The 15,785-nt window shown below is 39.5% G+C and overlaps 2 protein-coding genes across 2 annotated transcripts; both read left to right on the top strand.

Annotated features, from left to right (window-relative positions):
• Positions 1-4,598: 4,598 nt before the first annotated feature.
• Positions 4,599-5,919, top strand: LOC311035025 (uncharacterized protein). Its single transcript, XM_084043085.1, has 3 exons — positions 4,599-4,846; positions 5,433-5,494; positions 5,626-5,919. Exons 1-3 carry the CDS (start codon positions 4,603-4,605, stop codon positions 5,632-5,634), a joined length of 315 nt encoding a protein of 104 aa, XP_083899211.1. The 5' UTR covers positions 4,599-4,602; the 3' UTR covers positions 5,635-5,919.
• Positions 5,920-10,349: 4,430 nt separating this feature from the next.
• On the top strand, positions 10,350-15,738 carry LOC311035020 (uncharacterized protein). Its single transcript, XM_084043080.1, has 9 exons — positions 10,350-10,522; positions 11,511-11,610; positions 11,939-12,042; positions 12,663-12,746; positions 13,174-13,235; positions 13,314-13,406; positions 13,570-13,624; positions 13,984-14,172; positions 14,277-15,738. Exons 1-9 carry the CDS (start codon positions 10,397-10,399, stop codon positions 15,105-15,107), a joined length of 1,644 nt encoding a protein of 547 aa, XP_083899206.1. The 5' UTR covers positions 10,350-10,396; the 3' UTR covers positions 15,108-15,738.
• Positions 15,739-15,785: the final 47 nt, after the last annotated feature.

Here is a 15,785-nt window from a genome sequence, read left to right as displayed (position 1 = left end):
TAATATAATATAATAGTATTATAGACCACATGAGCACTTTATAAACCTGGCTATTTGAAAATAGCTATTTATTTATTTGGAGAATAGGTGAAAAATTTGGAATATTTTTTTGAAACATTTTAACAACACAAATCTGGTACGGGGGTCCCTGGCGGCTGGCACAAAACATTTGCAGATGGGGGGTCCGTGGACAAGTACATATTACTTTGGGGGTCCTTGACATGAACATATGTTTGCGAACCACTGGTTTAAACAACATTTAGGAAACAAGCCCAAAATAACACTTTAGAAACCAGCCCAAATAAGCAACTACACTTTAAAAACAAGCCCAAATAAGCAACTACACTTTAGAAACAAGCCCAAATAAGCAACTACACTTTAGAAACAAGCCCAAATAAGCAACTACACTTTAGAAACAAGCCCCTAAAACGCAACTACCAATATTTACAAGCAACTTACAAAAACAAGCCTAAGTCGCTTAGAATAAGTAGACATGGCAACACTAGTCACCACCCATTTCTTATGGGAGTGTCAAGTTAAGGACTTCTGGTAGAGTCAATGTGGACTTCACAATAGGACAGGTAAGGTTCAATGGTTGTGCTTTATTGTCACATCTTTAATGGGGACAGTTGGGTCCTGGGGGGAGGCCCGGAGTGTCTGGGGATAACCGGAACAGTACGTGGGCCTCTTCAGAACACTGGCCACCATTTTTTAGATTTATTTTATATTTTATATATTATATTTTTTAGATTTATTTTATATTTTATATTTTATATTTTATATTTTATATTTTATATTTTATATTTTATGTTTTATATTTTATATTTCATTTTATTTTATAAACGAGGGGCCAAACCTGTGACACTGACACCCAGTCATTTTGCGGATAAAAACAAAAAGCTGCAGAGTATATTTTGGACTGATAATGATTTCTAATTTACTTAACCAAGGTATTGTTAATACATTATTTATATATGCATTATCTGATATTGTACAACAATATACACAGACCAGTAAGATTCAGACAGGTAACTAGTTTATCTGGTTAGTTAAGTCCATGAAAGGTGTGCCCCGATGAGACTGCAGCAACTATATTGGGACACATGTCAGCAGATCAAATGCAGAAGAACATATAAAGGACAGCCAAATAAAAGGGCTATTCTAAGAAAGACCTGGCAATATGTATGAGTGTTTCCTGGACTGGCCATTACTCTTAATGACATGTTCTAATTTGGAGATATGATTGCAACACCAGGGGTTCCTGCATGGTGGGCCGTTTCTCGGGTACAGTCTGTACCCAGCCTTACTGCCTGTGCCCTCTGCTCCACTTAGTGCCATAGCCCTGGCAGTTACACCCCCCCCCCCCCCCCCCCACCCTTGTGGATCTCCGTTTTCCCTGTGGCCAGTGGTCTTGGCTGCCCTGCCCCTGTCTTTGCCCTGTTGTGACTCTGCTCCTGCTCACCCCCTCCCCTCTCTGTGTGGCCTTGATTGAGAGACTGGTTCGATCTGGGCGTGTCACTGCTTCAGCCCAGCCCTGCACATGAACTCTGCAGCTGCACTGAGGCCCCTGCTGGAAAGCATCCCAGACCAAACATTAACGTAACTAATAATTGGGCCGCGCGACCCGGAAATGACCGTAATAATACTAAAACGGGAGCGAAAATATTTAAAAATAAATAAATAACTTTTTTTTTTGGGCCCAGCGGCCCACCGGGCATTTGCCCGGTACGCCAAATGGCCAGTCCGCCGCTGGTGGTGGGATGCTGCCCCAGTGGGACTGTGGGCACATTCTACAAGGGAAATAGCGACATCATGGGCCCTCTTCGGGGGGGTCTCCATTTTGGACGCTTTGATGATCAGAGCGTGTCGTAACTCTCTCTCTCTCTGGGTCTGGTATTTAAAGGAGTGTTCTGTTATGAGTTAGGTTGCTTGTTCATCGTCAATCCTTTCCGGGAGTATGTTCTAGTTACAGTTCTTTAAGTCACAGTTTGATCCCTCTGTGAAGGTGTACTTATGTTTCCTGTGCATTTAAGTAAAGTATGATTCTACTTCAACTCTTGGTTTCCTGTGTGTTCCTGCATTTATGGGTCCTACTCTGAGTCCTATCCTGACACCATTATTGAGAAATGAAGCCTATGCAGAAGTGGAGCCTTAAATGGGAAATGAAACCTACAGCACATAGAGTAGTAGACTGAAATTCGTGTGTGTGTGTGTGCAAATTATCGCGTACGGGAGGAGGGCTGTAAACCTGTTTAATTGGGAAGGAAACCAGGCTTTTCACTGGTAGGCACTACAGCGGAAAGCCTGGTGACGCTGCTGAGATTACTGAAAATGAAACCTATAGCAGCACACAGGGAAGAGCAGGGGAGAAGATTAAGGTAATTACAATGTCCTATATTTATGTTCTGTTAAGAAATATATGTATTTTATTTTATGAACATTACGCTAAACACTGTCTGCGTGGTTACAAGGACCATGTTAACATTCACATTTTGAGTCAGACCAATGTTTGAAAGTTATTTGTTTGTTTTCGGGGAAAAGAGTCAGAAGACTGCTGAGCACTTGATGTGGATTTGTGGAGCAAGACTGGGCACTACACTACTTAAGTCACGTACCCCTCTAGCACATATTCCAAAAGGACTCATACATAATTCACATTTGTGCCAGATTCGCAAACTATCCACAACTAACTAACAACATCCATTGTATTGTTGTATTTAAAGCTTTATTATTGTCATATTTAGAACGTTTCAAACAATATTTTATTGTACAAACCCCAAAACCAGACATTGTGATGAATATGTTATTGCCTTAACTCTGTACAACAAGCATCCTCAAGTATTTTGTCTTGATATTTTGTAATCTGTGTTTATATTTTTGACAACAACAAAACTAGAAAAAATGCTCCTCAGAGCCAGGCCAGTTAGGTTATTGTGGGCCAGCAATGTTCAGAATTCAATCATTATAGAGGTGAGTGGAATCTGTAGAAGTTGAGGGATTAATGTTGTATGAAGTTATTGCACAGACACGATATGTTAAGTTGTTGATGTGCATGCAAAGTTTCACGGCAATCGGACGCAGCATTCATTATTAGAGGTCCTATATAGATAATCAGATTAATTGAATAAAGATTACTTTGAAGTATTCTAGATATTATAAATTCAATTGCAAATAGAAAAAGTGCTCCTAGGAGCACAGGTCAGGTAGGTTATTGTGGGCCAGCAAATTCGCCAATCAGGACGGAATATGAAAAATCAGACAGATCCGTCTTGATCACATGACTATAGAGATAATGTGTACCGATTTGCGTGATGTTTGGACAAAATCTGTAGGATATCAAAAAAATTGTTTAGCAAAACCCGGCCTCCGGGTGGCACTATAATAACACGACAATGTGAAAAGGCAAAAGGGTGGCCTAGTGGCAATGTGGAGCTAAGATTCAGATCAGATTAGCTCACAGACGGACACACACACGGACGGGCGGACGGAAGGAGGGAGGGAGGGAGGGAGGGACGGACGGACAGGGTGCAAAACATAGTATCAGGCATGCCTTCGGCCTGGCGGAGACAATTAATGTCATTTGCAGCCAAGCTAACCTGTCTTTCCCCTAATCCCACACTGTAATACTTCCCCTAATCCCACACTGTAATACTTCACGTACCCACCAGTGCCCATTCTGTTTTTGTGCCCAGACTTCTCAGATGCCCACTGTTGCGGTGCCCAGTATTCCTTGTGCCAACTCTGCATTGGTGCACCGTGCCCAGTATTCTCCCAGGCCCACTATGTTTTGGTGCCCACTCTTCATGTATTCACTAAACCCTGCTTCAGAGGTCTGGGTGACACCAAGGTCACTTCAGAGGTTTGGGTGGATAGTAGGACAGTAACGTTACAAAAGTCAGGATGTTAGCTTTTACCAGAATACAGAAACATTTATCATACAAATGTGCAATGCCATACTGATGAAGACTGGATAGTCATCTTTCCTGAGGCATGAAAAAAAAATACTTTTATTTCTGAGTGCGACCCTCCTTGTTTTTTTATTTATTGAACAGTTTATATGAACGGAGAGGTCAGAGCAAGGTCAAATTAAATGCAATGCAATGTGTATGTTGACATGAGGCCACGCTTTGTGCCGGCTAGGGCCATCCAGCTTGAGGCTTTTGTTGCCTACCAAGATGTATATTAACAGCTATTGTCTTAAATTGAGCCAGAGTGAATCTAGTGACACAAATATAGCATTGGCTGTAAAAGCAAACATGTAAACTATCATTCCTACTTTAGGTGTATAGATAAAATATAATATACTGTACGCAAACTGACTGGCTTAAGACGTGTGTCACCTACCCCTACTCTACAGTATTTGCTTCCTCCCTTCACTTTATGAGTAATGCAGAACATACATTTTTATTTAATTCTAACTTTTATGTTATTTTTCCTCATGCCTGTTTGCCATTTATTACTGAATTATACTATGTCTCTTACACAGTTCAGAAAATGAGTCTGCCATTTATTACTGAATTATACTATGTCTCTTACACAGTTCAGAAAATGAGTCTGCCATTTATTACTGAATTATACTATGTCTCTTACACAGTTCAGAAAATGAGTCTCCAAACTTGCCACTGTGGTTGGTCTAAAATGACCACCTACCAGGGCCTGAGAACCCACCAAGGGAAGAACCAATGCACACCAAAGGGAGTGGGCATCCCACAGGGAGTGAGCATCCCACAGTACATCCCACAGAGAGTGTACATCTCACCGGGACTGTGCATGCCACAGGGAGTGAGCATCCCACAGAGCCAGAATCTTATCAATTTTCATGACATCTGTACCCCTGTGAAGGATGGTGAGTGTGTTTCGTTTTGTCATGTGACACGTAACGTTTCTCCAATGTATGACTATGATATATCCTTCTGGTCAATGTATAATGTATTGGTTTATGCCACTGTTTCCCATTGGTTCTCGTGACCCATTTTTATGCGTCGCGACTCGCGAGTAAATATCTCCTTTTTTCCCTGTTTCTTACATTAAAAGAAATGTATATGTTATTTTAAAACATTTTTAAAAGTTTAATCACAACTTTTCATCAATTAAAAACAATTCCAACATTTTTCAAAAGTATTTCGTAAAATAAAAAAAATATTCCCATAAATAAATAAAAGTTTAAGAAGTAATGAAAATAGCAGATCTAAATGGTAAATTGTGCATTTATCTAGTGGCTTTATCCAAGGCGCTTTACAATATGCATTACATTCACCCATTCACACCGACGGCAGAGGAAACCATGTAAGGCAGTGTCTTGCAAGGACACTTCCAACACTAAAACTTTGGGGCAGCCCGGTAGCCTGTGATCGAACTGGGAACCAATGTTTGTGGGGTGTATGAGGCAGAGTGTAGGCTATTTGTAATTGTTGTTCTGTTGTGGTCACAAGATGCTGATATGGAAATGGAATGGTCTCCATATGATGTGGGCCTTGGAGGTCCATTAGCCAAGGTTAGTACAACATGAGTATTGTTTATTTTAGTTTTTCCACAAACATTTGTTGTATATTTTACAAATGTCACAATGTATGCATGTATTACTAATGTGTGAGATGTTTCTATGTCTACCATCTGTTTTTGTAGATGTCGTGACCAAGGGGCAAGGCTTGGATATTTACGATGAGGCCAACACGGAAGCTTATGAATGGCCAGAGTGAGGCACTGTTTTACCCTGCGCCGACCTGAAGTGTCAGAAAGAATTTATTTTAGCGCAAGTGAATGTGTTTTTGACAAACTTTAGACTAAATGTTCTTACCATAATAAAAATTGTCATAAATTCGATATGCTTCCAGTCGCTAGTTTAAAGTCTCCTTTCAATCATCATGATATGCGTTTTGCTAAATTATGGTCCCATTTATTCTAAAATTGACGATAAAGTAGGCTATGCTCCAGGAGGGGCGGGATGATTTGATTGACAACCTACACAACCAATAGCATTCATTCCCCGCCCCCGCTCTTGATTGACAAGCTACCCAACCAATAGCATTTTTGGGGGTGTTTTCCGGTTCGCTGGTCACGTGTCTGGTCTCAACCAATAGCGTTTGAGTTCCGGCGTGGCCAACTGTATATATTAACGATGGAGGAATGCATGTTCCTGAACTATCGGCTTCATTTTCGTTCTGTAGAAAGCAGGGGAGTGGCATTGTCCATTCATTTATACAGTCTATGGTCGTGACGGGGGAGGCCACCGTCATGGACGCCACAACATAGCTTGTTTACTACGTATAGTTGTGTGGGGTTTGGCGGGGTGGGTGGGTGCATGGTGTTGCTGTGTGTGAAATTCTATTTTAATTTACCACTATGTTAGTAAAATATTGTGTGGTGTGAAATTTGTTTAAATAAAAATTGGCATGTAAAAGCTGTGTTCCGCTGTTGTTAAGAAATAATCAATTGAACAGGCTGTATTGTGTGTTGTTAGGAATTTGGATGTAAAAGGTGTAGGGTAGTATCAGCTAAATTGGGTCACTTTTTTACCTGGGAAACTAAGAAAAGAAAAACATGTAAAATATGGCACATCAAAGCATACAGTCTGTACTTGCATAATGGCAGGGAACATCACAATTCTGTGATAGTGATTGCATACTGAATCCTGAGTTGGGGGAGGATAAAGTATCCCCACAAGATAGAAATGGAACCAAATGGAACCAAAACTGTATGTTACTAAAATATGCATCACTGTCTCCACAATGCAGACTAATGTTATAAGTGCATTTCGTGTTTGAAATAAATGCCTGTAATGTAACGTAAGGCATGACAAAAGATCCCATTTATTGAGAAAACATACTTCACATTGCCAAAGCAAGTGTCCAACACATAATACAACTAGAATTGCCTGCTTGTTTTTGTGGGAGATGTGTGTATTAAAGGAATCCTGGCATCGATCTCTGAGAAAGAGCACAAGCTGGACAACATCCTGGCATCGATCTCGGACTTGAAACGTGTTGCGGATGACATCTCAGCTAAGGATCACATACTGGACGTCATCACTGAGAGACTCACCGCTCTGCGAGGCGAAGTGATGTTGAGAGCCAGAATGGAAGAGCCAGAATGGAAAAGCAGATAAATTGTACTGCCTCGTTTAAACGGATCAAATATGGATTAATTGGATCAATTTGGTATTGTATTTTATATCCTTGTTATCGTTGATTAGTCACCTTTATAAAGAGGTATAACTTGTAAGGATCGTCCAATCGTGGAATGAGCAATAAAGCTAAACGTGTAGGTAGCTCTCCCCAAGAATTTGCCAAAACCCCCCATGAACACTTAAAACCTATACATGGCTATTTGAAAATAGCAGATCTGCAAGCTAACAACACGTCTCAATGTAACGCTTGTAGATCTGATATTTTCTAAATAAATCTTTAAGAAATGGACCTCCAATTTTGAGGGTGGCCTCAAATAATAGGCCTAAATAAATCACAGTAATACTCTTGTGTGCAGGGTAGGCCTGTCACAATTATTACATAATCGTCTGATCGTAATTATTTTATATAATCGCAATTATTTTTGCATAATCGCAATAATCGTCGTAATCAATTCCATGTTAAAAAATGTCATATATTTTCAAAAAATGTCAAAAATAGTGGAAATAGCAGATCTATAAGCTCAAAGCGTGTTTTGAGCTTATAGATCGGCTATTTCCACTATTGATGTTTATTTTTAAGTGTAAAGTAATTAAATATGTGTTATTTCTTATTTGTCATATCTGCCCTGTGCAACTTTTGTTTACGAAAGCTAAAAGCCAAACAGAAATGTAATTTTGATTCATAATGTTCCATAAATCTTCAACGACAGAAACACAATTAAATCGTTTATCTCAATTATTTGAGTGATAATTAATCGTCAACTTAAATGTGTAATCGTGACAGCCCTAGTGCAGGGGTCATCACCATGCCAGCTTGTGATGGACATTTTCATTGATATTTTATTTTTGCCACAGACATAACACCAATAAGAATATACCAGAAATACATAATGAACTCCAAATGTGCCATATTGTCTATGCCAATGTGCTACACATTTTACAATGATAGTATACCTGCATTAACCACTGAGCCACAAAGAAATATAAGCCATTGTTTTAAAAGCCAATCTACAGGCTCACAACACATTTCATCATGACATGTTGAGAGATTGTAGATCTGGTATTTATTTATTTGGCCTATAATGACATGTTCAAAATGGAGATGCCAGGGTTAAAGAGGTTACCTATTCTGAAGAAAACCATAAGACTGCCAGGTGGCAAAGACAGGCATTAAATGTACTGTACTGGGTCTTCAGTACAGTGCTTCCATCACATATTACATGAGCAAAGGGCCATATAGGTGCAGAGGTGAGTGGGTGCGTGTCATATGGTTATTGTAGAGATTGCTGGCTTTTCAGAGGACAGTGTTACTTGAGGTCAGGAGGAGATCAAGTTCTACCAGTTCTACCTTACCAATCCAAAACAGCTTCGATAGTTGTGGTTTCTTTCCATTACGGTGATATCTTGATGAGAAATGTTCTATCATGATGATAAAGTCTTAAGGTCCTTACATACCGGCGAATATGCGAATATACGCAAAATTCGGACTCGTTCCGAATAATTAAAAGATGCTTTTTCGCTTCGCGAAACTGATGTGGACGCTTGCATTGACTTTATAAGGTTTTTAAAAAAAACGTATTTATTCGCATGAAGAATTCGCCCCGGTGTGTAAGGACCTTTAGACCTTATATGTAAGATATGTGGAACAATGGAAAAAGAAAGGTCAGAGTAAAAAATGATGAGTGATTAGATAATGATAAAGAGCATGACAGGATTTAAAGGAATGCAGTGTCACAACTACTTTCATGCAAGGGCTCCTAACTTTAATCAGAGGTGAGCAAATGTATAAGCTGGAGGACTGATGGTGATTGTGTGGACCCCAGGCTGTGGATCAAGGGTTTCCACTGATTATGATTGTGGAGTGTTATTATTATAGTTATATACTGTTATTTTTGGACACTTTGAAACACTTTCTCTCAACGGTGAAAATCTTTTTCAACAAGCTTTACTTGTCCAGTTCTGCCCTCCTTTGCTTTTGTAGCAAATGGATCCTTCTGAACAGATCTGTTTTTGAACTTTTCCTAGTTTAATTGTCTGACCACACCACATATGAACCCATTGTCTTAAAAAAAAGTTTCTCCAACAAAGGATAAAACACATTTTGCTGTTTTCAGGGCATTAAGGTAGCTATTATCAAACATGACTTCTAGCTGTCTTGTCCACACCTGATGCAATCATGTACAGTACCATGTACATACCACAAATCTCCTGCAACATATTAATAAGCATGTCATTCCGACACTTTATGAGTCACTAACATTCAAACCAAAAATATATATAGACTATATTTTTTTCAAAATAAATAAAATAAAATCGACATATAAAGTCTCACCACGGACACGTTTGTCCGTGTACGGCCATGTTTATGACCCCTGCGTGCCTGTACACAATATATAGCAGTGAAGAAACCTTGGACCTTCAACCCGTGAATAAAGACACACATGCCTTATCAGGGCCTGACTTTGGTTATAATGACTGTTTGATCCAGGTGATGAACTGGGCAATCAGGTTTTGGCCAACGATCACTTTTTGGCACTTCTTTCTTTTGTGTAGGGACTTTCCTGCTTTCGTTGTGCTGTCATGTGGGATGTGCCAATTGCAGTGGTGGAAAAAGTAGTCAAAGGTTTTACTTATGTAAAAGTAATAATACCACAAGGTAGAAATACTCTTAAGTAAAAGTCCAGTATTCAAAATTTACTTGAGTAAAAGTACAGAAGTGTTCACATCAAAATATACTTAAAGTACTAAAAGTATATTTATTGTATACAGAATGTCCCCTTTCAAAAGTTTTCAAAATAGAAATCTTTTGAAAATATCAGATCTACAAGCTCACAATGCGTCTCATCGCAACGTGTTGTGAATCAAAATCTGCAAAGTAACTAGTAACTAAAGTTTTCAAATACGTAATTGTAGTGGAGTATAAGTACAATATTTGCCTCTGAGATTTAGTGGAGTAGAAGTAAAAGTATTGAAAATTGGAAATACTCCAGTAAAGTAAAAAAAAAATACCTTGAAATTGTACTTATGTATACAGTACTTTACAAGTAAAAATAGTTACCTTTCAGTACTGGTGCCACAGAGATAATGGACTAATTGTTCTCAAGTGACAGTTACTGCAGGTGTAACAGAAGAATGAAAAGTGAAAGTGATTTTCTTTTTTTTTCTGCTGTCCAACTAGTATAAATAGACTACAACTAGATGGCCCTCCCATTTTACACACACATTTAGTGTTAGTCTTTCAGAAATCAAGTTTGTACATCAGGCATCGAGATGGGGAAAACGCAAAGTGTCTATGAGAGGCAAGGCTACACCGTCCAGTCTAACACGGAGACAGGAGTTGTTGCTACTTCTAAGGAAGGTGATCACTTTGTCATCAAAGAGGTCAAAATGTCACAGGTTAGTTCCTCCAAAGCTATATTCTTCTACCCTACAAAATGTATCATAGTTCAGTGGTTCTCAACCTGTGGGTCCTCCAAAATACACCAACATTTTATTAGCAAACTGCACAGATTATGTTGGTGTTGGTGAAAGTAGACATTTCACTGTCCTCACTTAATCACAGTGACTGTCTCTGTGTTCTAGTGTTAGCCTGCTAAGTGCTAAGTGCTAAACAACACCAGGGTAAACCATAGAGTTAAGGGGTAAACTCACTCATCATAACAACACACTCATACACATCTTCTTTTATACTATTTTGTACTTATAGCAGCTCTTACCTGTGAAACACAGTTGAAATACCAGCTCTTACCTGTGAAACACAGTGGAAATACACAGTTTACAATTACATTCAATAGTGTCTGACTGATGTCTTGACTAGACTCAACTGATCTGAATACTATTTCCTGTTTCACATACGAGCAGGGAAGTTACTCATTAAGCCTCACAGCGCCCTCTGCTGTCCTTTTACTGTCACAGGCACAAAACCGTTTATAGCAGAAATACATGTCTGTATGTTTTAAATGGAGGGGGCGGGGGGTAGTATTTTAGTAGATAGCACTTAGTTTTTTTGTTGTTGTAATGCTTTACTTTTATAGTCTTTTGATCCAAATAATCCCTTAGGGACCACATAACCACTCAAATGTCCACATGATACACTTGTGAATTTTTCCCCCGCGTCTTTCATTGAACTGTTAAGATGTCTTAGAAAAGGATAGATGAAATATAATAAGATAAAATAAAAATGCTTGACTTTATAGTGACTATAGTTGAATAGTATCAGATGTTCAGAACTTTTGAACTTGAAAAATCTTTTTTATTCAGCATCTTCAATTATTATGGATCTATGGATGGGTTATATTATTTAAACAAAATGTATATTTGTGACGTTATGACCTATTGTCCAAAGCATGAAATAATGGAGTGTTCATCACATTTTAATCAACAGGTTCCTGATGACACTTATCAGAAGATCAAGTCCGAGACTGATAAGCTTAAAGATGCAAACCATCTGCATATTGTGAGCTACGAAAAATCCTTTGAAGAGGGTAAGCTTACATTAACATTTTATTCAGTTAAAGCATCAACCATACCCGTACAATCTACAGCAGTAGGCCTACAGGAGAAACAAATCTGAATTCTATGTTACCCATGGGAATTCTGAGAGACAGATACAGTTTTTACACATATTTTGGAAAACTTTTTTCTACAAAAGCCTGAGCTTTTTAGGATGTGGATGTGTCATTTACAACATGAAACTAAGTAAAGTAAATGTAAATACTGCAACTGCATTTACTGGCCCTAAGCATTATATATGTGCATATATGTTAAAAATGTAATGTTTGCCTTTCAAAATGGAAAATTGAATTTTAATAGATGGAAACTGTCTCTACATTGTGATGGACCATTGCCTGGGTGGAAATCTTGCTCAAAAGATTCAGGAACAGAAAATGTCTGGAGGTTCATTTGAAGAAAACCAGGTAAACTAGCGGTGCCATGTAGTAGATAAAAGATAAATGTGTATATACTGTAGTTGCTGTCAGGCAGAAACCTGTAAATTAACACTCTAGTATTTGATCATACTAACTACAGCATCACACAAAAGCATCAACAGTAGCAGATTCACAAGCTCAAAATGCAGTGCGAACGACACGTTTTGAGCCTGTCAATCTGCTATTTCTGAATTTGAATCCTGAAAAGTAGCTGTCTTTGACATAATGAGGTTTCCACCCGACAGAGACGATATGCATGATTGGTGAGTGAATTTCCATGTGTTGCTGGGGGTTAGTGATTAGTGTTAGTGTTACATACAGTAGGGTTAAGCCTGACATGTGGAAAATAATACATACATAAATCAACTATTACTTTGTGTGACATAGGCCTCTGTACTGCAGCATAAGCTTGGGCATGAAATGTTTGTTGAAATGTTTCCAACCCAAGAAAACTGTCTATTATAGGGGATGCAACCAAACCCCTACTTCCAAAGTTAAAATGAAATCCTTGTGTGTCAAATGGGATGATCTCATATTGTATCGACATTTTGGAAACTCTTTGCAGCCACGTTGCACACATATTCATGCACTTGTTACTTTTTAAACAGATACTACAGTGGATTGTCCAAACTTGCATGGCTCTGAAAGCCATTCATGAAAGAGATCTCCTTCACAAAGACATCTCACCCCAGGTACCACACATGCACACACCTGCACGCACACCTGTACGCACAGTACCCACAGAGAGAATAACCAACCCAAAGGTCATGAAATACTGCAGGCTAGTTGCCCTGACCATCAAAATAGAAAGAATGCAAGCAAAACTCAATTACAAATAATTATAGATTTACCCGGTGCACGGCTTCAAAGAGTTAATTAAAAACATAAAAATGCCAGTACGTAACGGAAGTGTCCTTCAACTTGAAGGCTTCAAGTACTTTTTATTTAGGCAGGCACGGGCAACCCGTTTCGACGGTGAGGGAATAAACTACGAGGGTGGATAAACTAATTACTTTGGTGTATGGTTTTGCTGGTTGGATCCTTGACGGGTGATATGCTACATTTTACAAGTGACATGATATGGTTGATTTCACAGTCTTCTCTTTTGTCATGTCTTAGAGCATACTCCTCACAGAATTTGGAACCATATGTTTGGGAGGATTTGGAGAACTCAGTGAGAGGTATTGTACATATTGAATTAGAAACATAATTTCGCGAAACCATTCAGTAAATTATCAAAGTATCAATTCATTCAACAGATTGGATGCTGCCAACACTGCTCCCTCTCAGAAAGCTGCCTTAAGTTGCACAAGTCCTGAAACTTTGACAGATGGCACATGTGATGCCAAAAGGTACCAAGGACTATAGATCTGTTTATCTACGTTTTTAACAGTGTATGGCTAACCAAAGATGTTTGGTTAGTTAGCCATACAGTGTGAAAATTACTAAAGTGAAAATTACTTGAAAGGGGCAATATTAAATATTACTGACTTTATATATTGTGTTGCCTTCCAGTGATATCTGGTCTTTAGGCTGTGTACTGTACGAGCTTTGCACACTGGATCCGGCAGTAAGTGGACCATGAATGTTTTCAATGTAATCATTAATTAAAGTATTAATAATTATTTTTATTTTAAGAACCTATGTTTACCTATACATTATAATTTACAAATAATATGTATAAAGTGTATGCAAAATCGAACTAAACTTGGTCAACACATATCAGAGTGAAACAAACCAGTGTTCACAATGTAGCTCAAGGGCAGAGACAACCCTTGCTTGAATGGTTTTAGTTGTACAGCTGATGTTGTGGTGTCCAATTGTACAATGGTATGGAATGTTATGGACTGTACCTCCTTTTCACTTAAAAAAAAAAAATATATATATATAAATGTATGCTTTTACTATCTTCAAACTATTTCCAAACAGTTTTCTGCAAACACAACTAAATTAATGATGCCCAAAATACTGGGAGGGGAATATCCAACGCTCCCACTGCATTTCTCCCAAGACCTCCACCAACTACTGAAAGACATCTTCCAGAGAGACCCTGGGTCAAGACCTGCAGCCAGTGAAATACTGGGAAGGCCTTTCATCCTGGGTTTCCTTATGAGAAAGGTTTTTTCACCTGTCACCCTTCCATTTTGTCTGTCTTGCTGTCTGCGTCAAAGCCCCTCATTCCTCTCACCAATACAGCAACCCTTTCTCTCTCCCTCTCTCAGAGTAAAGCAACTGTAGAAGAACTTCAGGCCAACTTGGACAAGCTGAAGGCCTTGGCTGATGATCTGGAAAAAGTGCACCAAGGCACCACCATCGGCAGCTTGACAGGCGGGGTCATCGGAGCGGCGGGAGGCATCACCTCCATCGTGGGTCTCATCCTGGCCCCCTTTACCCTGGGCGCCTCTCTCATCGTCACTGGAGTCGGTGTCGGTGTGGCTGTAGCTGGCGGTGCCACCGCCGGCGTATCAAACATCACCAAGATGGTGAATGAGTCCAGTGATCGCCAGGCCATTAAAAGCATCATCAAAGAATTCGGCGAGAAGATGAAGTCGGTGGTGATGTCTCTTCAACAAATCAGTCAGGGCTTAGAGCTCAGGCAGAACGAAGAGCTGCCTGACTCAGAGAGTGGCGTTGAGAGTTCAGAGAGGCTGGCGAGGATCGGCACCGGGGCCGGGAGAGGCCTGGGTGGAATTGCGGAGCTGGTGCGACTGGTCCAAGTGGGGAGTCTGGGCAGAGTAGCTGCCCAGACAGCCAGGGTAGTCCGTGTGGCAGAAGTGGCAACGGGGGTGCTGTCCGCTTTGTTCATTGCCGTCGACGTCTTCTTTATCGCCATGGATGCCAAAGAAATCCATCACATTCGGCAGGCGCAGGCGCAGGAGGCTGGACGAGTAACAGATAGGGCTGACTCTGATGCTGAGTTACTGCCCAATGCCGATCTAGACAAAGCAAACATCAGATCAGAAACCATGAGATTTGTCTTGTCAATCAGGCAGGAAGTTGAAAAGCTGCAAGAATTTGTGAATGAACTGAAAGAGCTCACAACTGAATTTTAGGTATAAAATCCCCTAATTGAAACCCACCAAATGTTGACACTTGATTGATAATCTTCATGAATCTACCATACACAAATACAACATTACAATGCCAGTGGCATTACATTTCACACACTAATATATATTAGTATATATATAATATCTCTCAAGCATTGGGCATATAACAGGTCACACTTCCCTGCCATGGAGGTGATGTTAATTTGTTGTTACTCAAAAGAGAGGCTTTTTGGATTTACACTCAATCATGATATCAATCTGTCAGTGACATTGCAACACAAGTTTGTATTGTTTTTATATTATTCAGCTTGTGGGTCATACAAACCTTTTCTACATTTTGTATTGTGCATCTTAATGTTTAAGCACACTGTCACTACAGTAGGTATAGTTTATGGTTCTTTTGTATAGTACACGGTGGTGTCATTTTACATTGTGGTGTAATTTCCCCAAAGTTTTCATCACTGTGTTCTCATCATCAATGTTTTGGGAGAAGGTTGAGTGATGTCATATGACTTCAGTGGGTATTTGAAGGTGTGTGCCCTGCTATGTATGTATAATCTCTTTGTCTGAGAAGAGCGTGGTGAAACGTCACCTTGGTGGTAACTCTTTAATTAAAGACATTTTGGAAGCTTGATCCAGTGTGTGGTTTATATTTTTCTCTATGTTCTTCTGGCCAGAACC

Source organism: Gymnoscopelus microlampas, assembly GCF_963454915.1.
Source record: "Gymnoscopelus microlampas genome assembly, chromosome: 19".
Lineage (NCBI taxonomy): Eukaryota > Metazoa > Chordata > Actinopteri > Myctophiformes > Myctophidae > Gymnoscopelus > Gymnoscopelus microlampas.
The sequence above is the reverse complement of the archived record's forward strand: the minus strand, read 5'-3'. Positions and strand labels throughout refer to the sequence as shown.

What these genes read in the sequence shown, in the direction of transcription:
- LOC311035020 (XM_084043080.1), top strand. Translation starts at nt 10,397, where the DNA reads ATGGGGAAAACGCAAAGTGTCTATGAGAGGCAAGGCTACACCGTCCAG. An exon ending in GTTCATTTGAAGAAAACCAG is followed by an intron (nt 12,043 to 12,662) that starts GTAAACTAGCGG and finishes CTTTTTAAACAG; the next exon opens with ATACTACAGTGGATTGTCCA. An exon ending in TTTGCACACTGGATCCGGCA is followed by an intron (nt 13,625 to 13,983) that starts GTAAGTGGACCA and finishes ATTTCCAAACAG; the next exon opens with TTTTCTGCAAACACAACTAA.
- LOC311035025 (XM_084043085.1), top strand. Translation starts at nt 4,603, where the DNA reads ATGAGTCTCCAAACTTGCCACTGTGGTTGGTCTAAAATGACCACCTAC. An exon ending in CTGTACCCCTGTGAAGGATG is followed by an intron (nt 4,847 to 5,432) that starts GTGAGTGTGTTT and finishes TGTGGTCACAAG; the next exon opens with ATGCTGATATGGAAATGGAA.